Here is a 27,843-nt window from a genome sequence, read left to right on the forward strand (position 1 = left end):
ATTCATCATAATGTCCCTAAAGAATGTCAGAACAAACAACAAAAAAATGATTTTGTATGAATTTACATTGATATTTTAAATCAGTTGCAAACACTAAAAAGGGCATTTTTGTTGAAGTTAGGGAGTCCAGTCAGCCTTTATCAGATAAACTGTTTAAAACAATTAGAAGGAAAAATAGAATCATTATAACGGGGACTTTTCATTTATAAAGGCATTACCTCCTGATTACTCTTCACAAGTATAACATCCAAAGCTGTTTCACCTCAGAGGAGTGAGAAGAAGCCTTTGCAAATGACAGAAAAAGTAACTATATAGAAAACCTGTAACTGAGTCTCTGGGTTAAGGTGTTGAGAGAAATGAGAAACTGTATCTTTAAAGATAAAAAAGGAAGCTATGAGGTTAGACGCTGACTTCTCGCTTGCAGAAACTAGTAATTAGCAGGGTTGTAAATAACTGGGTTAAATTATGAACAGCATCCCACTGCTGTGTGGGCCACAAAGGCTGTTTTGCATGCCGCATACTGGTATCAGTTTCCACGGCAACACAGTGAATCGCAATCTCTATGGCAACACTGGAAGTGCACTTGCTTTACCATAGTAAAGTTCTAAAGTACTTTCTAATATATGTCATCTTCTCACTCTCAGTCCTAAAGGCTAGGGATGTTAAAGGCAACTGATACATAGATGTACAGTATCTGTGCTCTTTGAGTCTTCTGCTAGGAATCTGTGCTTACATGATAAATACCTGTAACCCAAACTGGACCATAATTTTGTAGTTTCATCTTGCTGGATCATGGCAAACTGTTCATTAAAGAACAAATGGTTGCAGCATAAATGCTAATACTTTTTATTTCATTAATACATTAATTATTTAAAAATGCATGTTAAGTCTATGTTATTACATCACATGTATCTTATTTTTTTTTTAGTTTAATATAGTCTTAAAGGCAGAAGTATTGTGCTGTTTATGTTAGAGGATGCAGGCAGTACTTTAAAAACAGTGTACATTGTAGTTTTCCCAGTATCCCAGTATTTACTGTGTACATAATGTAATTTTAATTATTCGATTATGACTAATTATATTACGGTTAGAAAGGAATACTGTACATAATTGAGGAAATATATTCTGAGTGGAATAACAGAAGCAACAAATGAGTATTGGCATCAACGGCATTTGTTGTTTTTTTATGCAAAAGTATTATTAAATAATAGGTAGGTTAGGAATACAACTTATTGTTACATGTATGCTCAAAAATGAACACACAGACAATTCATGCTTGCATGCACACACTCACAACAGGGCATATCCCCCCCCCCCCCCCCCCAAAAAAAAAAAAAAACCCAGTTAACCTACCAGTTTGTCTTTGGTCTGTGGAGGGAAACCGGATGAAACCCATGTAAATACAGGGAGAACACACAAACTCCGCACAGATAGCGCCCCCGGATCCGGAATTGAATCCAGGGACTGTGGAATTGGCCTCACATCCTGTCTTGTGCCCATTTCTTTCCGAGATGGGCTCTAGCTCCTCTGTGTCCCAGACTCAGAGGAAGTGGTTAGAAAATGGATTGATGTTTACTGTCATACATCATCATACTTATATTTATGTACAATAAGATAGCCAGTTAAGATAAGATAGCAAGTGAAGCTGGCCACTGGAAGTTGGCCATATAAAGTCTTGTTTGGAAAAGTCTTGATTCCATCCTTAAGTATTGATCCAATCTTGGATTAAAATTAATTTCATTCTTTTGATAAACCACAGTCAGCAAGACACTAATGATGCACACTGTATTTTTATTATGTATTCTTTTTTTTTGTGTGTGTGTTGGCAGCACTGTTGATATTCATTTTATTTTTGTAAATTGTTACAACTTTAAACGTGTTTTTTTCCCCAGAATTTTATTTTCTGTTTTAATATGTTCAGGAAATAAAAGCCTGTCACCGTAACTTCAATTCTAACAAAATGTCTTTTGAAAATATTTTTTTTTAATTCAAACATATCAGTTTAATATATGCAAAACAGGACATGAATATCAAAGTCTGCAAGTACAATAAACCACAAAAACAATTATGAAAATAAAATGTTAAAAGTGTCATAAAAAAGAGAATATCTTCTTCAGTTAATAAACCAACATTTTCTATGGCAATTGCTAACATGTGCTTAAATAAAATGAAATACATTGACACTCTTCCATTTCTATACTTAAGTCTAACAAACTGAGACTACTCAACTCATTTACTTAGTTCTGTGTATCCATTTTTAACATCAATACAATATCACTGGTTAAAAATATACCTTCGTTTAAAAATCACAAGTGTTGCTTTGTAATAAGTGTTGCTTTCAAAACTGAAAAGCAAAATGACACTCTTTCTGAGACACACAAAATGTGTGTGTGTTTACATAATGAGACAGAAAGGGAAAAACTAGAGAAGCAGGCATTACGTACAGTATCTTACATGCTTTAAAAGCCTGTTTAAGTGGTGTGCTTACTGGTGAAAAGCTCCTGAGTAACATGTTAGTTTCAGTGCTTCAAATGAATATTAATAACACTTCTAGTTCACAGCAATGTACGCTTAATGGTAGACAGATGAAGTTAATAAACCTTCCCAGAATCTAGCTCAGAGGCGGGTCTGCTTTGAACATGCTGTTCATTTAGTAAGAAAACACAGCAGTGCTGCTTCTCATCACTGCGGTCTCTCAAATTGCAAGTAGTGGGGCTCCCCGAAATCCTGCAATTTCCACTGCCACTGCAATTGTTTGTATCCAGTTTTAACATCCCTCATTAGTATTTTTTTCAAGAATTCAAGGCATGACAGTTTGCGAAATTTGGAAGCTATTAGGCCACCATAATAGCTTTCAGGACATCAGCTTGCTACAAACGCAAGGCTGTGTCCTCAGACTGTTGCCCCTCTGATTTCTGCAGCTGGGGGTGTTGTGCATCTTGTGTGAATGCTACAGTCTATGGAAAGCCCCCTGCCGTCCCTCAAAGTCAAGTAAACCACAGAAGACCCCTTGTTTACTACAGTCACAAAGAGTGAAAAATCAGGTGATGATAGAATTTAGTTGTGTCAGATGTGTACAGAATGGGGGGGATGACATCATTTACTTTATAAGGATCTAAAACAAGTACCTGCAGACATTGTTTCCAAAGACATAACAAGAGGGGCTGTAAATAATGGCTCAGAGGAACAAAGATACCAAACCATAGAGCTCATTGTTTATATCAGTAAAACAGTTCTCCTCTGTAACGTCTCACCTGTGGAGTGCTGTTAGAATGCTTCTTTTCTTTGGTTTCCAGCACTGAAATGTAAGGCCAGTTTGGTACCATGTTGTATGCCATTTTCCCACAGATGTTTGAGTTGAGTTTCACTTCAGTTTTTATCCTCAGTGCTCCTTTTGTTTAAGTTACTGTATGTTTCCATACCACACAGTCCTTCACTCCCTTTGAAGAGGCATTCAAAAATCAGTACGCAATAGGGAAATGTGTGCCAAATGTATGAATTGAATATACATAATGCAATTGAAGTAAAATTAGTTCCATAAGCAGACCTACAATTTTTTGATTGGTTTGGATGGTTCGGATCTTTGAAGGCCTTAAAAACTTGGATAGCTGAGGATCTGAGTTTTTTCTTATTATGTTAGTCTCCCAACTTATATGTTTATGTTATTGTCTTTTACAGTATATATCAATGGTCCTGCAATCACTTACTCCATACTCAGTTTTGTGTTTAATAAAAAAAAATCCCCTTTCACATAATTGATTGATTGGTTGGCTGGTTTATTTATGTATTTATTTTCATTTGTGTTAAAGCCTGAGAGAAATTTAATGCAGAGTTTTGACCCTTTTGTATCAAAGCCAATGCGAAATGACAGCCCACACACAATGGGCCTTGGGTTATTTCTGTTTTTTCTGCACTTCATATTTTTCCATAGGAGATCATGCAGTACAATTTAGTCTGTCTGAACTAAACTTCAGCTGCTGATACAGTCAACTAATTTATGTGATGTGCATACTGTCTTGTGTAGCAGGTTAGAAGAGAAAGTATACTTACTGCAGCTGTGTACAGATGTTTTAGAACAGTTCAAGTATACAGTTATATACTGACCTTTTCCCAACAATGTATTTATATACTATACTGCAAACACTATTCTTTAAAACACATCTCACACAAACCTAATTCAGAGTTCAAAATGCAGTTTGCCATTTCCCAGATTTAGGATATTCTCAGAATATCAAATTCTGCTTAACTACTCTGTTCCCAGAAGGAAAAGAACAATACCATACTGCTTATACTGATATGGGATCCCATCTGGTTTTTTGAAGGTAGCCAACACCAAAATAACATCAGATAAAGTATCATCTATTATGTTCATTCCATTTCTAGAATACTAAAATCATCTATACACTACAATTATACAATACATCAATAACCAACCATGTTTCAGTTGTTTGCAGGCTTGTCAGTTAGGGTGGCTTGATTTCATTTGCTTGACAAATTCAACCTGCAAATGCAATGAGGTGTTTTAATGAGTTCTTGAACTTTGTTAAAAGCCAGAGATGTGTGACCTCTTTCGCTATGAAAAGAAGAGGTTGCCGATTGCTGACAGGCAAGCTGATAGCGGTTTCCTTGACGACACATGCTCCGCGGCAGATGGAAGCGTTAGTGCTGATGGTTACATCGTCAGGGACTGAGCTGAGTCACTTGAATCACAGGAGGAGGACATGCTGACAGGATTTGGGCTTCTGAACGGCGCTGTGTAAAAATATAACAATATAAAATATAACAATAAACCAATTAAATCATGGACATACTGCATTTAACACTGTGAAAGGTTTCCCAGTAAGACTAAAGCTGGTTTCTGCACTTCACTGCTTCAGTAGGTTAGTCATAAGTATTTCCAGTACAGAAATATATAACATTTCGGGTAAAGCCTTAAGGCTTTGAGGTAAGTTCTGGAAGGTTTTTTATCTGACAGTTTTAAACTATCGAGAGATATTGTTTGAGCTAACAAAAGCTTAATATGTATACAATGTAATTTTTCATTTTCAAGTGATTCCCAACAGTAGACCTTTTCTCATGGTCAAAACTGCTTCTGGAAAATTGTTTAAATGCACGTCTCCACTATTTGCAAATGGTTATTTTTAGTTCAGCAACAAACTCAGTTTTCTTAATAGCTGAACTAACTGTTCTGTTAACGAATTTGAGGTTATAAATCAAACAAGGATTCATAGAATTGATTAACCTTCTTGTTAACTGGTTCAATTTGTGGGTTGCTCAAAGAAATATATATTATAATTAACAATATTTCTATTTACACATATTGGTATATTATCTGGAAAACGTTCTACCTCCCAGAAAGCTTTTGTGTTTCATGAAAATATATTTAGTGAACAAGTAATTGTTTTCTAAATGAAATATTCATAATTGTGTCAATAACGAGTTTCATGCTCAAGAATCATCGTGGAATGATTCATAGAATAGTCTTCAGTTAGTCATGAACAACTGTTATGCGTGCGAACTGAAGTTCAGGGATTTATCATATATGCTTTCCATGAAATCAATGAACTCTTCTCAAAATTTTATTTTTGGGGGAACTTAATGACAACTTTTCAGCAGCTGCAGAAACAACCCTGTTAAGCAATGCGAGTATTATTTTCATACTATTAATTTTTAATCATGCGGGTTGATTGTTACATGCTGATGAGGTGCTCTAGATGTGATCTGAGAGCAACAGCTTTATCTTGTCATGCTGCCAAGAGCTGGCACACACCAGTCACACTCACTATCTGGAAAGCACGATTCTAACAGCAGTGGATGGCTTCAAATAGCAGGACGCATTCTTCCAATTGTCACAGAAGTATAAAGGGTAGAAGAGCTTTTGTACTGTGCATTTGCCAAATGCAGTTAGAAAATTTCAGCCAATAGCAGCCTTTGTTCAGATTATGGTTTTGTTATACATTATTAATAATAGTAGTAACTTTATCTGTTCTCAAAATGCCATAGTTCATATAGTTAAGATTTTTTTTACAACTCGGATGCTATTGTCTTTCAGACAATGGAATTCAATAATGCTAAAATACTGTAGACCAAATATCTATTATATATATATAAATATAAGATTTTAGTGCAGGGCTCATTTTGTCTGCACTCCTTCTACCATGTTGCAGATTAAAAATGTCTTATTTAGTATCAGCCATTGTTTGTGAGCACTTTGGCACTATAGTGATATGCCTCTGAATAATGAGAGCATGCCACTTGTAACTAACCCCTGAGGATAGAAAATCTGCCGCTGACAGGACTTAGGAAGGTAGACAAAGCCGCTAATTGAGTTACCATGCAATCAAGAAAATGTCATCGCCGTGGAAGGTCTTGAAGAAAAAAGGATTAGCCCTTGATTTTATATCTTTGATCTTATTGCATGGTTGATAGTTTCTGGACCCTCTCCAGATAAGCAAATTCTATCCCATAATGGTGAACATCAGAAGAATACTAAGCATGTGTTTTATTTATTTATTTTTTGCAATCACAAAGCAGTTTTAGTTATTGAGAAAGGAAAGGCCTAGAGGCTGACACATGCTTTCTACAATGTCTCCAAAGAGTCGAGCAAAGCTGTACTGTACGTGAGGTTTTCCTATTCCGGTGAAAATCTGATTGTATAGGGTTTGACATTGATCATCGCCTTTATGTAATGTTGTTTGGTGATAATTCTTCGCAGCCACAGCACATTGTTTCTGGATGGAGAGACACACTACATATGTAGGAAGAGACTGCCTTTCTTGACATCAATAGCTTGATCTTAGACATACCAAACCGGCAGACTAGGGTGCCTGATCTATATTCCATCGTCTTGGTACTTGGCTATCTATCAAATAAGAACTGAAAGTAATCTTTGTAAAGACGTTATGGCATCTAATTAGCTTAGCTTTGAAATGACTGCTTCTGTTGCCTCTACTGTCCAGTATTAATGATTGAGCAATAGTGATACTCTGGAAATTCAGTGATGTCTTTCAGGTGCCATGACCCTTAAAAATTTGTATCTTCAGCCTAATTCATTGTCACAGTAATCCTCTCTAAAAAAAAATTAATTTAGCTGCATAGAAATGAGAACACAGGCAAATGATACACAAAGCACTTCAACTTTCTCAATCAAAATGGGCAACTCCTTAAAGAACTCCTCTTCTGTTGATGTACAGTTATTCAGAGACTGACACACATTTCACTTTTGAATGTCCTTAAAAAGCTTAAAACAGGTGAACAGCTGAAATGGCTGATATCTGGGTAAACAGATTAAATCTCTAAACCTCTCACATTCTGTGTGATGTGGGGCTGGAGTATCAATTTACATACAGTATGTGAAACTGCAAAGGTTGCCATTGAATTATTTTACACTTGTGCCAATTGCAGAGGCCAGCGTTAAGAACCATTTAACGTTGGTTGGATGAATCAGATTTTATACTAAATCACAGTTTTGCTACCACTGACTGGCAGATCTTCCGCGAAGCTGCCGAAAATAATATCAATTTGTATACGGACTACGTTACTGGCTACATCAGTAAATGTATTGAAGACGTGGTTCCCAGGATTACTGTTCGCACATATCCAAATCAGAAACCGTGGATAAATGGTGAGATATGCGCCAAACTGAAAGCTAGGACAGCTGCTTTCAATTCTGGCGATATGGGTAAATACAAAAAATCCAGATAACACCTCAAGAAAGCCATCAAAAGAGCTAAATACAACTACAGAGTAAAACTAGAGTCATATTATCACGGCTGCAACACACGGACCATGTGGAGTGGTATACGCACCATTACAGACTACAAAACGCAACCCAGCTATATCGCACAACAGTCTGCCTCTCTTCCTGATGAGCTAAATTCATTCTATGCTCAGTTTGAAGACAGCAACGCAGATCCAGTCAGGAAGATTCTAGAAATCCAAGACGGAAACCCACTGATCATATCCAGAGCGGATGTGTGTAAAGTTTTTAAAAAGACCAATCCACGCAAGGCTCCTGGCCCTGATGCCATCCCTGGCCGCGTTCTGAAGGCATGTGCAAACCAGCTGGCAGATGTCTTCTCGGACATATTCAATCTCTCCCTAGCTCAGTCTATAGTTCCTTCCTGCTTTAAGAAACCAACTATTGTCCCTGTTCCTAAAAAATCCAGAGTCAGCTGCCTGAATGACTACCGCCCTGTTGCACTCACATCAGTTATCATGAAGTGCTTCGAGCGGTTGGTCAAAGCATACATCACCTCCTCACTGCCTGACACCCTTGACCCACTGCAATTTGCATACCGCCAGAACAGGTCAACAGAAGATGCTATTGCCACTGCCCTCCATACTGCCCTCTCACACCTGGATAAGAAAGGAACATATGTGAGAATGCTGTTTGTTGATTACAGCTCAGCATTCAATACCGTAGCGCCCTCAAAGCTCATCATCAAGCTCCAGGACCTGGGACTGAACACCTCCCTTTGTAATTGGATCCTGGACTTCTTGACGGAACATCCACAGTGGTGAAGGTGGGCACCAACATATCCTCTACCCTGACTCTAAACACTGGAGCCCCCCAAGGCTGCGTGCTTAGTCCTGTCCTCTACTCCTTATTTACCCATGACTCTGTCACCAAGCATAACTCAAACTCCATCATCAAGTTTGTGGACGATACAACAGTCATTGGCCTGATCACAGATGGTGAGGAGTCTGCATACAGGGAGGAGGTTGAAACCCTGGCAGTATGGTGCCAGGAGAACAACCTCTCTCTGAACATCAGTAAGACTAAGGAGATGATTGTGTACTATAGGAAACATCAGGGTGGAGACCACACACCTATTCACATCAATGGGACTGCAGTGGAGAGGGTCAGCAGCTTTAAGTTCCTGGGACTTAACATCTCAGAGGATTTAACCTGGACCCACCACACCAACACTGTGGTCAAGACAGCACGGCAGCGCCTGTTCTTTCTCCGCAGGCTAAAGAAGTTCGGCATGCCATCACATACCCAGGCCAACTTCTACAGGTGCGCTATTGAGAGCATCCTGACTGGTTGCATCACTGCCTGGTATGGGAGCTGCTCCGCACGGGATCGCAAAGTATTGCAGAGGGTGGTGAAGTCAGCGCAGCTTATCACCAGCTGTAAGCTACCAAGCATCCAGGAGATCTACTCAGCTAGATGTCTGAAGAAGGCCAGGTCCATTCTCAAGGACCCCAGTCATCCCAGTCACAAACTGTTTTCCCTCCTACCGTCCGGTAAACGGTACCAAAGCATTCGGTCCAAATCCAACAGACTACGGAACAGCTTCTACCTTCAGGCAATAAGACTGCTACAGTAAATAGCCAACCTGTAGCTCCTTAGCAAATCACCTGTAATGGCTACATGGACACACAGTTCTCACTATATTCAGCATAACTGCAGTACATGTATATATTGCATACTCCATGGACACATAACAGCTCTACTCACATTGAGTTTTATTCAATTTCAAAAATTTAACCTCAATTTTGTGATTTTTGTGATTCTTGTAATTTTTGTTGTGCATTTGATAAATAAACTTTGATTTTATTTGATTTTGTATTGGTGGGAGCATAATTTACAGCAAGCTATCATTTAGCAGATTGTTTGATTTTGCTATAAAGATGCGGTAGTATCTGTGATTTGCCTAGGTTATCTCTCTAGAGCTGTACAAATACTTGTCTATTCAGATGGTATTTTCTTGGAGGAATGTAAAATGATATTGGCTGAGGAGATGACTAAAGAAGCACCTCAGAACTCAAGAGCATTTGCTCACGTTTGTATGGATTACTCACTTTTTATTTACTTTGTTGTATGTTATTAAATAATCCCATTCAGATTCCAAGACCACAGAAGAAGTTTTTATTTATCTGTCCTAAGAAGCCATAACAGAATGAAACATTCATTTAACAGAATCAAAGCTGTAGGCAGTATTTAGAGGGGAGGCATTCAAGGAATATCAGGTTTCTGCAGATTATCTCCTTCTGGCTCTGCCTAAATATCTCCCTATTGTTGTTTTGACTTAACAATTTCCTTTAACTTTTTTCCAATTAGCCAGCAGCTGACAGAAATGGTGTCATGTGCCAGCCATACTGAATATACTGTACTGTAGTACTGCACTTCAGTAGTGGTTAGGTTAAGAGAGCCTACTTTTAATGCTTTTTAGGAATTTGTGAAATACAAAAATCATAATACAATATACTAAGGTAGTGGTAATGATAGAAGAAGTACCCCTTCTGAAAGTTTGAGGTGTGTTAAATAAGGAAAATTTTGATACATTGCCAGAAGATTCTGAAGTATAGCTTGCTCTTCAAAAATTGGACATTTATAACCAGATTTCAAGTTTCTTTTTGTTTAAACATTATACAACTGTGATTTACTATATACTGTATACAGTACAGTAGCTGTAGGATTGCCATATTACTGTACGTCTTTCTAGGGATTTTGTTTTGTAGAGCAATGATACATTTACAGTACCATTGGTAAACATTTTTGTCTGGACTACAGATCCTTTCCTTATACCTGTTGGGTGCCTTGGCCTTTTGTGCGCTGAACATGTGGTTCAAAATGTCTTCCCGAGCTTTCTTTGGCCTGCCTGTTGAGCCAGTGGTGTGATAAAGTGTTTTCCTCTCCAGGGCTGTCAGTTCCCTGCCTGTAAACCATGTCCAGAACAGTGTTTCACATAAACTCACAGTAGGGAGAGGTACAGTGGTTTAAAAAAGATAGTGGCTCATGGTACTGCATTCCCACAAGATTAATGAGTTAAATGTATCGCTCTTTTGAAATCAGTAGATGTCCTCACCTGAATATTTGGTTTCTGTAAGCCTTGTTTAGAGTGACACCTGGGTTTTGTTAAATGTGTAATAAGGTATACAGTAAATACATATGTGATATTGAAATAATAGAAAAAAAAATAGAACTCAAGCAGGAAAGGTGAGGTGCAACTGCTTTTGACCTTTCTTAACATTATTAATTTGTCTAGAAACCTTCCAGAGTAGCACTTAATTATTCCATTATTCTGGGTCATGTCCATCATTCAATCTTTCCTGATCTCTTCCATCATTCTTGAGGAATTGAAAAATCTGTAGATTTTTACAATGCATTGACAACAACTATTTACTTATACTTATTTTTTCTAAAGTGATCATTGGATCGGGTGAGTCATGATATTGAATTGTGTTGTTGGATTTTGCAAAGGAGAGAGTAACAAAAAATCTTTAAATTGATTTAATGATTAATTGATCACAAAACTGCCTTTTGAGGACCAGTTGTACTTTAGATATACAGAACTACAGGGATGTGGACTACCATGCTCTTCATCTTGAATTATCACATCCATTAAACATGATTTCACCTGTTACAGGATATATTGTTCAATAATAATACCTATTGCATTACATGCTCATGTATTTTCCTATGTATTGGAGACACATCATGGGCATTAAATGAAATGTTTGTATGCAAAATGGCTACAAAGAGCACATCTTGATGATGTATGGCAGTCATTAAAGGATTTAATTTTAAAGTAAAGTAGAACAGAGCATATTATCATTCCAACAAGTGGTAATGATAAATTAACTAGGAAAAACAAAGAAACACATTTTGAGACTGGGATCACTAAGCCCCAAAGCAATGTGGAGTGTCCAGTCACTTTTCAGGCCTTGGAGAAGCATAATCCAATGGATTTTACAGATTAGGTTTAATCATTAATGTACAACAATGGGAACAATTTAATTTGTATTGCTTAAGTAATTTGTTCAATGAAGTAGTTTATAGATTATTTGAAATGGAAACATCATAATCACCCTCAATCTTTGAACATCCACGGTAGATCTTTCCTGCCTTAAATGAATCAATCAATGTTCTAAATTGATGAAAACTCACATGTTTTCCATATCCTAAGAAATTGTTGATTTGTGTGATCCATAAGAATGATTGTCTCTCCATCAGCTGTTGCTGCCCACATCTGAAATTTGTCTTGTTATTGAATTTCTGTATGTGTAAGGAGAAAAAAAGTAAAGAAAAAATATTTAATGTATATTTTTATATTTTATGTCTTAACTATGTTCTTTAGATGTGAGCAATGTACAAATTAAAGCACCGTAGCAACCCTTCCAGGATTAATTGAATCTACTGCGTTTGTAGAATTGATTGATTAATTACCACACCTGCACAGACAGGTTTGTAGTGATCAAAATAAACTGTGCAGATATAGCCAAATGTCTCCAGTTTAATCTTGGGGTATGTCATATCCAAGGTGCAACCATATCAGGTAGTTCCATAAAAGTGTCTGAACAGTACTGAAATGAATGGGCTTGAGTTATATAATTTACCCTTGAGCTTGCAGTGTTATCAGAGAGAGACAGGCCACACCTCTGGTTGATAATAATTCTAATTAAAGGCACTGTGGAGTCCAATAATGGTTTATGAGTTGCAGGTATATTGGAAGAAAACAACAGGTCCTCTTTCTCCCTGTGAGATACAGGTATTCAAGTTGTGCTGATCGGCACTTGGCAATTTGGAGGAAATAAACTGGAAAAGCAATTGGCAATGCCAAATTACACAATTAAATTTACCTATAACAGAGGATGTTGTAAACCAAGAAACATCTGTGCCTCCCCTTTCTTCACACAGTTCCAAAGCAGAGTTGAATGTCTGAACAGATGTTGGTATGTTAGCCAGACTTTTGAAAATGGTGCCTCACTCTGTTTTTTTTTCTCTCCTCTAACCACTTGTGGTTTCCTCTTGGCCTTTAATTGCTGCCACAGGGCTCAGAGAGTTTCAACCAAACAGTCTAGCATTTGAGATTTTGCCAGTAGAGATCGCAAAGAAAAAAACATTATGGTAAGAAAACAACAAATTGATTTTTTTGCATTGTTGCCGTGCAGTATAAGTTGACCTTTTCAAATATGTTATTACAATTATGGTCTTCAGTGGCCAATATAACAATATGGCCTTAGGCTCCCTTGTTTTAAAGCAAAACACTCATATTAATAGGAATTCCATGGACTTTAACCAGGCCAATAAATACTAGCACTATTCAAAGTTGCTGGGCTCATCTTCCTCAGTTTTATTACTTTTCAGCAGACATGTTCATTGTGAAATAGGAGTATTTAAAAGTGAAGTAATTAATTATTTTACTGTATATGGTATTTCATTCATTCATTCATAATTTCATTCATTGCTAATTCAGTGCTAATTCATAAAAAAACCTTAGAAATATTTAAATATTTCCTTCTCTCTGCAAAGTGGCCTACTTTCCACCTTTTCCAGTATAACAACAAGCTCTTGCAATTGTATAGAGCTTTTCATCCAACAAGATCCCTAAGTGCCTCACATGTACAGCAATCACCTGGGTAATGTGCTGCAGATTAACATGGGGAAGGGAGAACTTGGTTCACCAGTTGAGTTAAGGGGGACCTTTTGGAAGGACTGCCTGTGAAAACCTAGAATATCAGGGCACTGTGGCTAATTGTGGAAACTTTAATTACCAAGTATGACATTAAAGGTTTGAATGATGAATTTCTAATGAAAAGTAAAAACTTACCTTTAGTCTTTGTCCTTTAAATAAAAAAATGTAAAGAGGGAGAGCATGCTCAGTTACAGTATACTTGTTATCTTATACTGTAAAAGCCTTAAATTCTATCAAAGAGTATACAGCAAGAACAGAAGACATGAACTAAACTTTGCATGTTATCCCCCATTAAAATGTAAAATAGTTCTGTAAATCCTCTTGCTTTTACTTTGATATGCAATGAAAAAGAGAAGGGCAAGGGCTCATCCTAAAGATTCTGTAGAATTATTTTTTGTTTGCATTAGTTTCTGTTCATAGTTGATATCAATTGAATGATATCTCTTTTTCCTTGGGTGAAGGAAATACACCAAGGTGTTTATGGTGTGGCCAGTAGTGAAGTTAAGTGAAGCTGTAGATGAATACTTCACTTGAACACACAAAGTATGCAAGTGAACCTGAAGGCAAGGACAGCTTGCCATCACAGCCACCACATCTGAAAATTGAACAGAAGCAAAGGAGTAGAATTTATAATAATACAGCTAGCTCTATTGCCTACAGATCAAAGGGCTGGCTGACAGACGCACCAAGGCAATTATACTCGGATCAACAAAGATGAGAAATCACAAGCAATTTTGTTTATTTTGCTTCTTTTGTGCTGTATTTGTTCAGATACTTATGTGATGGTATTTCTAGCCAGGATTGTTCCTATTAACAGTGAGTTCAGGAAACCAAGGCCATGGCTTGCTGTGTGCTTATTTTCACAATATCCAGAGACTGTGTTTCAGGAATGTTAGGAGCAATAAATTAATGTCAGCGGGGCTTTAACCACTATATATAGGAAGTAAGGAATGCTTTTAGCTCCAACCCTTGTTAGTGTGTCATGTTTGTTAAACATTCTATTGGTTTAGTTATTTGAGTACTCATATTAAGTACTGTAGTTTAAATCTCTTCCTTTTTCCATTAGTTTATGCCTTTTTATAGAACAGCCTTTTTTTCGTGCGTAAACAGATAATTTCTAAGCACCGCCATTTCACCAGTGGAAAAAAAAGTAAAATGTTTAGATGCAATCCTCTGTAGTGTCTGCATTTTGTTTGTAAAAAAAACCTGTTTGTTTACTGTACATTTAATTATGAGAAAATTTGACACAATTGGCCAGTTCTTATTGAATTTATTGATACTTAGGTTAGTATGTGCTCTCATAGCATCAGTGAAGACAGTTTTTTTTTAAGTGGCTTGTTTTACAAAAATATCAATAATAAAACTGGTTTATTTATGTACTTTTTTCAAAAGACCTTTTACAAATGTTGAGAAACCTGATCCTGTGCTGGAATAACCTAAAAGGATTTGATGTTGCTGGCATTTGGATAGCACTGAAGTTAGTTCGGCTAATTTGGCACTGAGTTGAAATGGCTAAAGTGATTAAACAGCAAACAGATGTGTGAATTGAAACTAATTATCTCACAGGGAGGGAAGTAAAGATCAGGAAATACTTAAATTCAGGGAAAAAAAGGTTTTTGATCATAGGTTTCAAAGTAGGACTGATCAATACTTTTTGATGGCAAAATATTCCCTGCTAATGAATAAGACCTTTATGCACACTTAATGCTTATAAGAGTAACTTTCATGTTGCAACACAAAAATATTTTTGTGCTGCAAGAGCTCCGATTTAATTTCCATCTTGATAGGCATATCTGAAACAATGGCTTTTTCAGGAGGTCTTCTCGAGCCTGAGTTTTTCAAGCAGTTTTGCTTCTTCTGGATGAAGGGCTGAGATCTTCCCTTTTATTGACCGACTTGAGCTAGATGTCAGGTACCCTGACAAGGTCTAGGCACACGCAAAGTGTTGAACTCCCCTTCAGGGGTGTACCGGCTGTAGATCTCAGATTACTAACAGCATGCAAACACTTAGCGAGATTGTGAGGCGGTTTCCTCTGCTTGATAAAGTGCTGTCTCCAGAGGCGATGGGCGTTTGGGGGGAGGGGGAGGCACGCGCATAAGAACAAGAACTCTCACCCCAGGTTTTATCTCTGTTTTGTAGACATTCTGTGTCTCAGAGCCCGTTTCTGCACTTGGTGCAAATTCCTAGACAGATACTGCCACTCTCTGCTCTGAGTAGGGTGTGACTAGTCATTGTTATTCTCACTCTCTCTCTTCAGAAGCACTCAGAGACACTCCAGCACTGTTGTGTAATAAATGAAATGTGAAAAAAGCTGCTGAAAGGGTGGGATCTTGCATGCCCTTTTGAAAGAAAATACTGTTTCACAGTGGCATTGCAAACTCTATTATGGCAGTTTCTGGTGCCCAGCTGGTTTTCCCATGATCTGTTGCACCATTGGTGTGGATTAGGAACATTATATAATAAAAATACATAACCATAAGAACCTCAAATATATATATATAATTGTGTGATATATATCAAAATGTTATACTGAAAACCCTATTTTTAATGTTTTGCAAAATATTTCATAAATATAAATTTGTGATTTTATTATACAGTATTCTGTATATTTTTATGATTCTCTTACTGGGATGTACAGTAGGCAAATTCAATGTGTGCTGAGAGCATTTTGTATTATTATAAATCTGCCGTGTTGCTTTATTCACATTGCAAATGGGAAATTCTTACATTTTGTGTCAAGTGTTGAGCAGCCTCCAGCATTGAGAAATAAACCAAAAACATAAAACTGTTTGATAACCTCAGACACCACTTTATGATAGAGTTTAGCAAATTTAAGGGACCATACCACGTGAATTTTGTTTGCCCCACACTTTTTTGTTTCATTATCTACCCATGTGTTTAGATACCGATACTGTACTCCTGTAAATTTTGCAGTAATCTGATACAGAATCAACAGATTTTTTTTTTCCAAACGGTTCACCTCAAAATGAGTAGCATGTTTATCTGTCTTATCGTTTTCCATAAAACCTGCCTTAAAAGGATTAACCAGTACAGTGATATTCAGTCCTTTCCAATAGTGATTATATCTTGGAAGAGTGCCTTCAGAAGAAACATGGATCAATAAAAGGATTAGGCAAATAAGTACTGTAGAATATAGATGACATTGTGATCTGATAAATAGTTTCCGAAATCGAGTTTGTGAAATAAAACCAATCCAATTTAAATGTATTTATATGAAAAATAGATATATCTACTCCAATAAAATTGTTTTTCTTCCTAAGCTTCCCTAAAAGACCAGTGAAAATCAAAATGCTAAAGGCCTTATATGGTTCCTTACAAAAGCAAGCAAGAATAGCATCAAAAGAAAAGACGCACAGATTTAAGAGCTTTGCAATCCAGAAGAGATAAGAAATTCCTTAAACTCGTCACCCTAAAATGCCCCAGGGAGACTTTCAGTGGTGTAGGAGTGGCAGTTCTAATTTGTTGCTTTTAAATAAAAGTCATGTAGGGACTCCCAAATGTCTCAATAATAAAGCTATTATTGCTTAAAGAATAGGTTGGAACCTTTGGCTCAGAAATCACTGGTTCGAATCTGGTTAAGCAAAGCATGAATTTTTAGATTCTCCAAACAGCAATGCTCAATTGATCATGCCTTGTGAGGGCAGGGTGTACTTAGAAGGTGGGGGTATTCTCGGCTCAACAGCGGATGCTTTGGAATAATCTTTGTGAGTTGTGTTGCTTGGTTCTGTAAAGTCCCAGCTCTTTCATTTGTGCTCAAAGTTTGAATAAGAGCCTAAGAAGTACAGTGTGTAACCTGGGGAGTAAAAGTTACTCTGAAAGTTTAAATTTAAGAAAGTGGAGTGAGGTTACCTGTGAGTGCAGATGTCAATATTCTTTTTTCTCTGTCCAGCTAGACAGAACATGGGATGGAAACAGTTGATGCTTCTCTGATAGACAGGTATTGTTTTGAATGGCTGGTCCCTACTCCCCACAATGTGAGGATTGATTTTCAACTAGAATTATAAGTTAAGGGGAAGGCATGAGATATGATTGGAATTTCAGTAGTTTGATAGCATTGTGAAACCCTTCTTTTGCAATGATAGTTTAAAAACAAAAACATAAACACTTCTTTGGTATAAATTAGCTCCAGTAATTAAATATTTTAGAATAGTGTGTTTCTTTATGCTGATGGTCAGCATTTTGAAGAAGGACAATTTACAACATTAGGGTGATTTGTTCAAATCGTTTTGCTTGAAAGTACAATACGTAACCCTATTTTGTTAAATTATTTTTTCCATAAAAGTTTAATCTACAGTATGAATAGAAAAGTAAAGTAAAGCTTTGGAATACATTTTATGAAATTCTGTTGGAGTTTAGTGGCAAGTCTGGAAGGGATGCTGGATTTTGCACTGAAACAATAAACAAATCTGTGATTCCCCTTTTGGAGGTGAAATCGAATATAGACAGAAAAAATTAACTATGGATACCTTCAAAAGACTCTTAACAGAGTGGAAGGTGGCAAAAAAAAATCATGTTTCGCCATACAAGATAATTGTCCACAGTGGTGAACTGGTCTGGTGGAGGTGATAAAGGGTTAAAGATAGTATTGTGGTGATTTGTTAACCTGAAAAATCTCTAGATGTAAACTCTCTTTTCTTTAGTTCCAGCATTCAGAAACAGATTAAGAATAATTTTCCCTATAAATATGTGTAGCAGTGCAAGTCATCCCCCTAGGCTGAGATTGCTGATCTTATCCTCCTAGTCTGGAGGCAGTAAGGTTAAGGGAACAGAGTTGCAGCTATGTCAGGAATATAATTCCGTACCTCATGGAAGATTCCCATGGTTGAAAACTCTATATCTACGTGGGGGTCTAGGATGGAATGCCAGGCTTTTTATGGTATATTTTTGTTTGATCCTTCAGACACCCTTCAACGTATGCCTTTATACCTATATATAGAGAGATTCCTTGTATCTGTAATGTTAATTTTCCCAGACTGTTGAAATGGCCAGGGACCAGAACTGGCAGCTCTCCCTGTCCCATCAGAATGTTATCCTTGGGAATGGACATCTCCTGGGGGTGGGCTGCAGCTGGACTCAGGATCTCTGGGGCAAGTGGTGAAGGGAGGGGGAGTAGGAAGGGTAGCTTGTGGGTTTGATTGCTGTGGCACCCAGCCTGTCACACTGAGCCAGGCCCCAGAACCACTGCGTGGGACCTGGGGAGTTAAGAGAAGTTCCCATGGCCCCTTCCTTGAGGTCATCTACACCGTCAGAGCTGGAGGCTGAGCAGGGCACTTGATCTTGGGAGAGGGAGGTGGAGTTCACTCTAAACATTCTCTCAGAAAGCCTGAATACAGTACTCAATTATTTTCTTTTTTTAAAATAAAGTACTATAGAATATAAATGCAAGTTGCAAGGAACTGTCAAGTCCGTGAATAGTATGTAGGAATCAAATTAATCTATCTCCACAGAAAAAAAAAACAGGAGAGATAAAGTTTGTACCTTTGTCTCTATGCTTAGCTAGAAGGGAGAATGAGTCACTCGTGTTAATATTCAGAAAACTGCACGGAACGTGAATTCCTGCCTTCATTTCAGATTAAGGTGGGGGCTCCTTTAGAAACAGGAGAGTGGTAGTAAGATAAGATTGCCATCAAGAACTGTGTATTTAAGCACTGAAGCCTGTGTTTACCACACTGGCTAGGAACTGTGATTTCTAAATAAGAAATTTGTTGTTAGAATGTCATAATCCAGATTGGGTTCCACTACTTATATACAGTATAGTATGTGAGGAAATTAAGAACATTAAAGATAGAGATTAAAGTAATTAGAGTTAAGTAAACTTTTTTTAAATGGAAAAAAAAATCATCAAAGGTCCAAGGGACATCAAATTTATATTTCAGTTTTTTTTTTTTAATTGTGAAGGCAAGACTGCACATTTCTATTGACTGTTAAATTCTACATCATCAATAGCCTTGTAAGAATTGTAATTTAAAAGGCATTTTTGCTATTCCCACCTAATGTGGAAAGGCCAGTTTTGTATTGTTCATGTTTGAGCACAAACTAGTGAAAGGCATTTCACCTTTAAACCCCTCATCTTTTAACACTTCACAGGCTACACAGCTCCATATAGGAGAATCGGTGCCATTTGGAGGAGAGATACATCCCTTTCCAGCAGCGAACACATGCCTGTAAGCCTGGCTGACAAATCCCAGCATACCATCAGCAGTTCTCAGAGGTGAAAATTAGCCAGTCACAGTAGGCTAGTGACATGATCAAGACTCAGACCCATTATCATAGAGCTCACACTGTCCTGGATCAAGTGCCCTCACCAGTTAAACCACTTGGGATTCCCTGTTGTTTTTTTATAGTTTACATGCATCTAGAGCCTGATTTTATTTTTTTATAAAAATAAAAGAGGTGGTACAAAGAAAGCAGCTTAGGTCAAACCAAGAATAATACAGTATTGGGGTACCAGGAGAAAAAGTGCCCTTAGTATTCAGTACACAATTTAATGTCTCTCGTTTGTTGGTTGCCTGCTTGTTTAATGAGAAAAAAAAATTCTTTAATAGATTTAAATTCATACAATTCAAAAATGTTTTTTTTTTAAATTATCAAGCCTCGTTAACCTCTGTGAGATTGTGTGCTCTTTCCCTATTGTACTACTTTGCACATATCAGCAGTACTTCCCTATTGGCACCATAATTACATATCCACTGTTATACTGTTGCACACAATTGTTAAGTCACCAATTCTAATTCTGTCTCCTGCACTACAGCAAGCCACTGAAAGGTTAATAGTTTGCATTGACTTTGGTGGGTTTCTTCTCCTCCTCTGGGACCTGCCGACAAAGGTTTTTTGCCCCTTTCACTGCAGTTGCTATCATTAAGTAAGATGGGTAGCAGGAAGTGGTGGTGGGGGAAGAGCAGAGAACTTTAAGCAGCCACCATAAAAGTGGCAGGCTTGTCTGTGCAGCAAGAACACACACTACTGCTCTTCCAGCACTCTCGATCCCCTCAACATGAATTCCACATCTGGATTGTGGCCAGGTCAAACAAATAACTCCTAACATCTGTTTAGAAACAGTCCCAGTAATCAGACACATGTGGCAGTGTCAAGGAAGGTCAGCTCTGTTCTTGCTAATTGCAGTACAGAGAACACACTGGGTGTCTCACCTAGTGACGAATCCTCTGAGGTTTTCCTAGAGCCTGAGCTTCAGGATGCCAGATCTCACTTCACACTCTAGACTGTGTGCTGCTGCTGCCATATTTAGAAAAGATTAAAAGGTTGGAGGTAAATCTTGCAAAGAGAACTGTAGCAGCTTTTGTCTTTTAGAGAAAGACAAAAATGGGGTTCCGTTTTGACTCTTATTTGTGTTTCCTTAATCTTACTTCGGGGATGTTCCAATCAGATTTACGTTTGGTATCAAATGCATGTCATGATGTTTTCCTGGCTCCTGCTGTCAGCTTTCACATTCTAGGTCATTTAATACCTGATGGAAATGAGATGGCCAGATTGATTAGAGTTTCCATCAGAATTTTGCTACTCCCTGTGCAAAGGTTTTGTATGAAGAGATGAATGGGAAATAGTTAGTTAAATATAATTATCTCTTATGTATTATAACACAATTATAACATAGATAACTTAAACATCAGTACAATAAAATAAGTTTCAGTTTTTTCCAATTCAAGTTGCAAGGAGATTAGGCAGTCCTTCAAATCATTTTTAGTTCTTTACTATTGTTTTTTTTTTACAGTTTTCTTGATATATAATTTTATTGTTGACCACTTTTGAGAGCTTCCACAGATTAAACTTTCAAAGACAGGATTCCTTTTTTCAGTAAAGAATGTAGTACAGATCACAAAATCCCATTTACATATAATATGTCCAGTATGTGTGCTCATTTGAGTGCATTATGCTCAATGTTTCATGTAGATTTTCCCAAGTTCCTAAGTATAGTGCCGCATTAGAGAGTAATACATTTATTATATTACCACCTTACTTATTGATTACTTCTGTAGTGCCGCTTACAGTACATACTGTACTGTACATTTTAAAATATCAACAGCTGTATCACCCTGCAACTCACAACTGGTAACCCACTGAATTTAAGCAGGTGTGAGTCTGGTCAGTACCTGGATAGGAGACCTCCTGAGAAACTTAAGGTTGCTGCTGGAAGAGGTGTTAGTGGGGCCTCTAGGGGACGCTCACCCTGCGCTCTGTATGGGTCCTAATGCTGCAGTATAGTGACGGGGACACTTTACTGTAAAAAGGTGCCACCCTTTGGGTAAAACTGAGGTCTCAACTATGTCTCTGTGGTCATTAAAAAATCCCAGGACATTTCTTGAACAGTAGGAATGCTATACCAATGGCCTGGCCAAATTTCCAATTAGCCTTTTTCCCCAACCTCATCCCCAACTATGAATTGATTTCATCACTCTGTTCTCCTCGCTGGAAGCTGATGTGTAGGTAGTGTACTGGCACACTATGGCTGCCATTGCACATCCAAGAGGGTGTTTCATTCATTATTGAAAGCTGTGTCCCTTTTAAATACAGGACATAAAAATAACGTCTGAGCCCGTACAAGCCTTAATACTGTATATAAAGGTTTAAACAGTATACTGTAGTATTTTTTTACCTCATTTAAGTAGTGCATTAGTTAGACAATTATTTTTACCAATTAAACATTGTTAAGTATATCAGTCTTGGATTACACACACTTACAGTACTGTGTGCACCACTGTGTCATTGTATACAGTCCATCACTGAATACTTCATTGTATCATCACTGTACACTCCAGTTGCTCAACATTGTATACATGCTCAGACATAGAAAAAGTGATGAAACAGCAGTGTGAGGTGGGTACACTGTATGTTAGATACAGTATGTTATACTGTACTGTATATCCAGGCTCCCTTAATGCTTCATTACTTGAATACAGTATGTGCCTTGCATCTCACGAGGGTGATTTCTTTCCAGCTGAACCGCTCAGACAAAAGCCAAAAAACATTTTGAGAGAATATGTGTAAATTAATTTTCTATAGAAGACTTAATTTCACATATGCTGTAGTAAAACTCAGGTGCCAGGGTATTTAATGGGATTTTCTCTCATTAATACTTCTGTTTCAGTTTTTCCCCTATTACTGTGTTACAGTAACTGTACGACTGTAAATACTGGAAAGAGAAAACACTGAAGACCCATGAAAGTATCTTCACTCTGACGCCATAATGGTTGTATCCGGTCTTACTTTGAATGGTTTCTGCTGTCTACCATAATCCTTCTTAAATTAAATTATTTTCAAATCTCCAATTTATCAGCTCTTAAGAATATGAGAATGGTCACAAACAAGAAAAGGCCCTGTCCATCCACTTGATCCAGAGATCTTTGGTTCAAGGTTTTTTGAAGGAAGTAAGAGTATGCTTCAACAGCATGGTTTGTTAACATATTTCACACTTTTACAAAGCTTTGGGTAAAAAATGTGCCTACTTTTCTTAGACTAAAATTAACTTCTATGTACAGTAGTTCCTCCTACCTGTATGTCTTCTGAGACATACAGGTGGTTTGGAGAACAGGTTGGTCCCTTTTGTCATGAGTTCTGGGTCTGACTGCGACTTGAACTTACCTGTATTTATAAAGTGGTGGTACAAAGCTGGCTTGATGTGTTTGACTTTTTGCTCACTTGCCAACCAACTGCAACTATTGTAGTGTGTGAGGTGCCTGTGAGCATAAAGTAATATGAATGAAAACAGTACTGGTACTATTGGTACCCTATCCAATGCTTACTGTAAATCTGCAGTGTGTGGTGCAAGTTAGATGTTTTTTTTTGGTATTTTACAGAAACTGTAAGAAAAGTCTTCAACTCTCCTGTGCTGGTACAAGGGCTTTTGCAGTGCATGGAGTAGGAAATAAAAACAGAACTGATTATTCCATCTTGTAAAATAAAGGAACAAAAAAGGAAACATGTTGGGCAAGAATTGAGATTCTGAGTTTAGAGGTCAAGGTATTCATACAAATGCATATACTGTAAATGATTCATCATCCTTGTGTGTGGTGTGACAGTTTTATTGATAATACTGAAGCAATTGAAAGTAAGATGCTAGCTCTGTAAGCTTGGTAAGATGACAGAAGAACTGTTCGGTTCAGATATACTTTTAACTAGTCATTGAAGCTTCTAAGACTGAAAAAAAATTGAACAGTTGAACATGTTGATTTTTTTAATAATGACAACTGGTCAATATCTTAAATAAGATTAAATCTTTTAGTATTGCTAAATTGGATTAAGGGTTTTCATGAACTGATGTATTTGGTTTCTCTCTAGATAAAAAAATACATTAATTATGGAAGCTTGTATAGTCAGCTAAATAAATCTGTTAATCTGCCCATAATCCAGTTCAAATACTTCATAGTAGTAAAGTTCATCCAGTAATACCTACTATATTGTGAAATATAGTATCAAATATGGCATCAACAGACAGTTTTCTGTTAATTGCCTTTTGCAATTCAAAAACATTAAAAAACAGCTGGCAGAAAGTAATAAGTGGAAATGAATGGTAAGTGGAGAACATAACTACTCTGCCACAAGGTAGTTTATTAAAAATGAGAAAACAAAGTATTACAATTCCTTAGGTGGTTTCCTATTTGTGTTTTCTTATTGGTATTTTTTCTTTTATTTACCCACCTAAGTTTTGTAAGTGTAGCATGTTTTTTTTTCCACCCAAGTCACCACTTGCCAGATTGCTGCAAGAATCCATACGCATTGATCTCAGCCCTGCGATGCCAATTGAACACTGCTGTTTGGGAAATCATGGACATACTGTACAGTTAGCAGAAGTTAAGAGAGAGCAAGGACGCCTACAGGAGGAAGGTAGAGGACAAGCTGCAAAGGAATAGGATGAGAGATGTATGGAGCAGCATGAGAGAGATCACTGGCTTCAAACAGGCTGGGGGTGCAACAGAAGGGAACCTGGAGATGGCCAACGAGTTGAACCAGTTCTTTAACAGGTTTGATTCTGGGTCCTCTGTGGCGCAACACCCATCCCCCCACAGCCACACGCTCCCTAACCCTTCACAGCTGCAACTGCCCAACACCTCCTCCATCCCCCACAAACATGGCCGCCTACAGCTACAACCCCTGACGGCTACTCACCCACCCATCCCCCACAGCTGCCACTCTCCAACACCTCCGCCATTAACACCTCCAGCACTGAAAGCACTATGAGCACCATCCCCCAGGCCAGGCTGACCATCACAGCTGACCAGGTGAAGAAGGAGCTGAAGAGGCTGCACGAGGGTAAGGACACAGGACCAGATAACATCTGTCCCAGAGTTCTGAGGGCCTGTACTGATCAGCTGAGCGGAGTGCTCCAGCGACAGTTCAACCTGAGCCTGCGCTTGGAGAGAGTCCCGGTGCTCTGGAAGACATCATGCCTGGTCCCGGTACCAAAGAAAGGGCGCCCCTCTGTCCTCAACGACTACAGACCATTTGCACTGACTTCTCACATCATGAAGACACTGGAGAGGCTGGTCTTATCCCACCTGAGACCCCTGGTCAGCTCATCACTGGACACCCTACAGTTTGCCTACCAGCCCAGTGTTGGTGTGGAGGATCCGATCATCTACATGCTGCAAAGGGCCTACTCACACCTGGACAGGGCTGGCAACACTGTAAGGATCATGTTTTTCGACTTCTCCAGTGCCTTCAATATCATCCAGCCCTTACTACTAAGGAGGAAGCTGGAGGAGATGCAAGTCGATGCCTCCACGACCTCGTGGATCACTGACTACCTGACAGGCAGACCACAGTCTGTGAGACTTCAGAACTGTGTGTCTGAACAGGTAGTGAGTAACACAGGGGCACCTCAAGGGACAGTTCTTTCTCCATTCCTCTTCAACCTCTATACTTCGGACTTTAAGTACAACTCAAAGTCATGCCACCTGCAGAAGTTCTCAGATGACTCTGCAATTGTGGGATGTATCAAGGGTGAGCAGGAGGAGGAGTACAGAGGACTGGTCAGCAGCTTTGTGGAGTGGTGTGGGGTGAACCACTTGGAACTGAATGTTACAAAGACAAAGGAACTGGTAGTAGATTTCAGGAGGAAAAAGGTCAAACCTACTCCTGTCTACATCCATGGGAGTGGCGTGGAGATGGTGGACTCGTACAAGTACCTGGGAGTGCACATCGACGATAGACTGGAATGGTCTAAGAACATCGAGGCCATCTATAAGAAGGGACAGAGCCGACTTTACTTCTTGAGGAGGCTCAGGTCCTTCAATGTGTGCAGTAAGATGCTACACATGTTTTATCAGTCGGTGGTAGCGAGTGCCATTTTCTACGCAGTGGTATGCTGGGGCTCTGGGATTAGAGTAGTAGATTCCAAAAGGCTGAACAAGCTCATCAGGAGAGCAAACTCTGTCATTGGGTCTGACCTGGACCCCTTGGAGGTAGTGGCTGAGAGGAGAATGATGTCCAAACTAAAGGCCATCATGGACAACTTCTCCCATCCCCTCTATGACAGGCTTGCAGGAATGAAGAGCATGTTCGGCAATAGAGTGATTCATCCACGGTGTGACAGGGAGCGCTACAGGAGGTCATTCTTGCCGTCTGCCATAAGACTGTACAACGCATCCACCTTGCGTCTTGGCAGAGGCAACATCGACAGTGACCTGTTTCTGGACTAAACGCATATACACATCTACTGCTACATCTGTTCTCTTTCTTTTTCTTTTTCTTTTTCCCATTTATAACCACTTTTGTGCAATATATGCCAGGGACCTGTGCAATACATTTATATTTATATCTATGGTTACATCTATATTTATATTCATATGTGTGATACGATTTTTCTGTGTACTGTTCTGTTCTAGTTTGCTCTTGTGTGTCCGGACTGTGAGTAACTCTTGTATTGTATTGTATGTATTGTACTATTATTATATAATTCGTTACACTGTGGCTGTGTTGTGTGTGTTAAGCTGCTGTTGCACTGCAATTTCCCTCACGGGATCAATAAAGTATCTATCTATCTATTCTCAATTCTCAGACTTGGATCGTAGGGATTTACCTGAAAACCCTATGTGTATTCATATTTCTTTGGCAAAAGTTCTTAATATTGAATATTAATATTGAATGTTTTAAATGGAGGTTGGTCTGCCACACTACAGTATTGAAGTGCTGGTGTCACAGACCTTGACATTCAGCATCATCTGGTGAACAATTATTATTACTGATATAAACTCCTTCTTTAACCATAACTATAGATTTGAATTGTTTTGGATAGGTAAATTAGCAGTGGTGCATGACGTGATCAGTAGTAAAGTGGCTGGGTTTGTTGTACAGTACCACTTTTTTGTTAGCACTTTTTTTGCATGATTTATTTACTAGTCAATTCTGTATATAGCATAATCCGTGACATTAGCAGTACTACTATTGCACCACAGTGATTAAGACAGATGCTCTTACATATTTATAAATCATGCATAATTGCTCTCTTAATGTGACATTAAGACAAACAGAGAGCCTGTCACATAAGTAATTTTATTTAATATTTTTGGCAAACACAAACCATTTAACTATATTTAACAAGGCATGGTGCAGTTTCCTAATTGTTTCTCTTTATTGCTGATATTAGGATGGTTTCTTTTTTATTATTTCCTAAATATTTCACTGCTCATTTATAAAATGAATCTATGTCATATGCTAGGAAAGTCATGTAAGGTTCTGACAATCCATACCCCAGTGAAAGTTCTGAGCGTCAAAAGTTGTGTGGGTATTTGTGTAATTTTGGAGTTTGGAAATAGAATATTGTGATGGTTTATTTAATTAAATAACACTTACCTAAATAAGGGCTGGGGAAAGCAGAATTTAGAAAGGTTTCTTTTTATCCCAGTGGTTTATTCCACTTGGATTGAAATATAGTATTAAATTCAGTTACAGGAGTGAATGTGGTGAGCTGAAGACACAGTGAACCAAGCTGTGATGAAATACCAATGAAGATACACTCCACTGACTGTTCACAAAACAGAATTGCCTCTAACGCTGCACATTTGTCTGGGTGCGATGTTCTGGGTGTTTGGCAGAGTCTCATCTGTATGCCCCCTGCTTCATTTAGGCACTTTGTCATCTGAAGGGCTTTCCACAGAAACTCTAACCTTCCTCTCTTTTTCTTTCTCTCACAGGAACGGGTGGAATATCTCTTCCTCATTATATTCACAGTGGAGGCATTTTTGAAAGTCATAGCCTATGGACTTCTCTTCCACCCCAATGCGTACCTACGCAATGGATGGAATTTACTAGATTTTATTATTGTGGTTGTAGGGTGAGTACAACATCTTCATACAGTAATGTGCTATGGGCAGGTGGGTGCATTGTGGGTTGAGAAAATTGAGATAGACTTGATCTGTCATTCCCCGTTGTTCCTGGAAG

At 38.2% G+C, this 27,843-nt stretch overlaps 1 protein-coding gene across 9 annotated transcripts in view; it reads left to right on the plus strand.

Moving 5' to 3' along the window:
- cacna1c (calcium channel, voltage-dependent, L type, alpha 1C subunit) overlaps nt 1-27,843 on the plus strand; it is a 447,138-nt gene that overhangs the window by 255,938 nt on the left and 163,357 nt on the right. For all 9 annotated transcript variants that reach the window (XM_069192105.1, XM_069192106.1, XM_069192107.1 and 6 more), the window contains exon 4: nt 27,597-27,736. In XM_069192105.1, coding sequence (XP_069048206.1) covers nt 27,597-27,736 — 140 coding nt within the window. The remainder of the gene's footprint in view (nt 1-27,596; nt 27,737-27,843) is intronic.

This window comes from Lepisosteus oculatus, chromosome 7 (assembly GCF_040954835.1).
Source record: "Lepisosteus oculatus isolate fLepOcu1 chromosome 7, fLepOcu1.hap2, whole genome shotgun sequence".
In the NCBI taxonomy this organism is placed as follows: domain Eukaryota; kingdom Metazoa; phylum Chordata; class Actinopteri; order Semionotiformes; family Lepisosteidae; genus Lepisosteus; species Lepisosteus oculatus.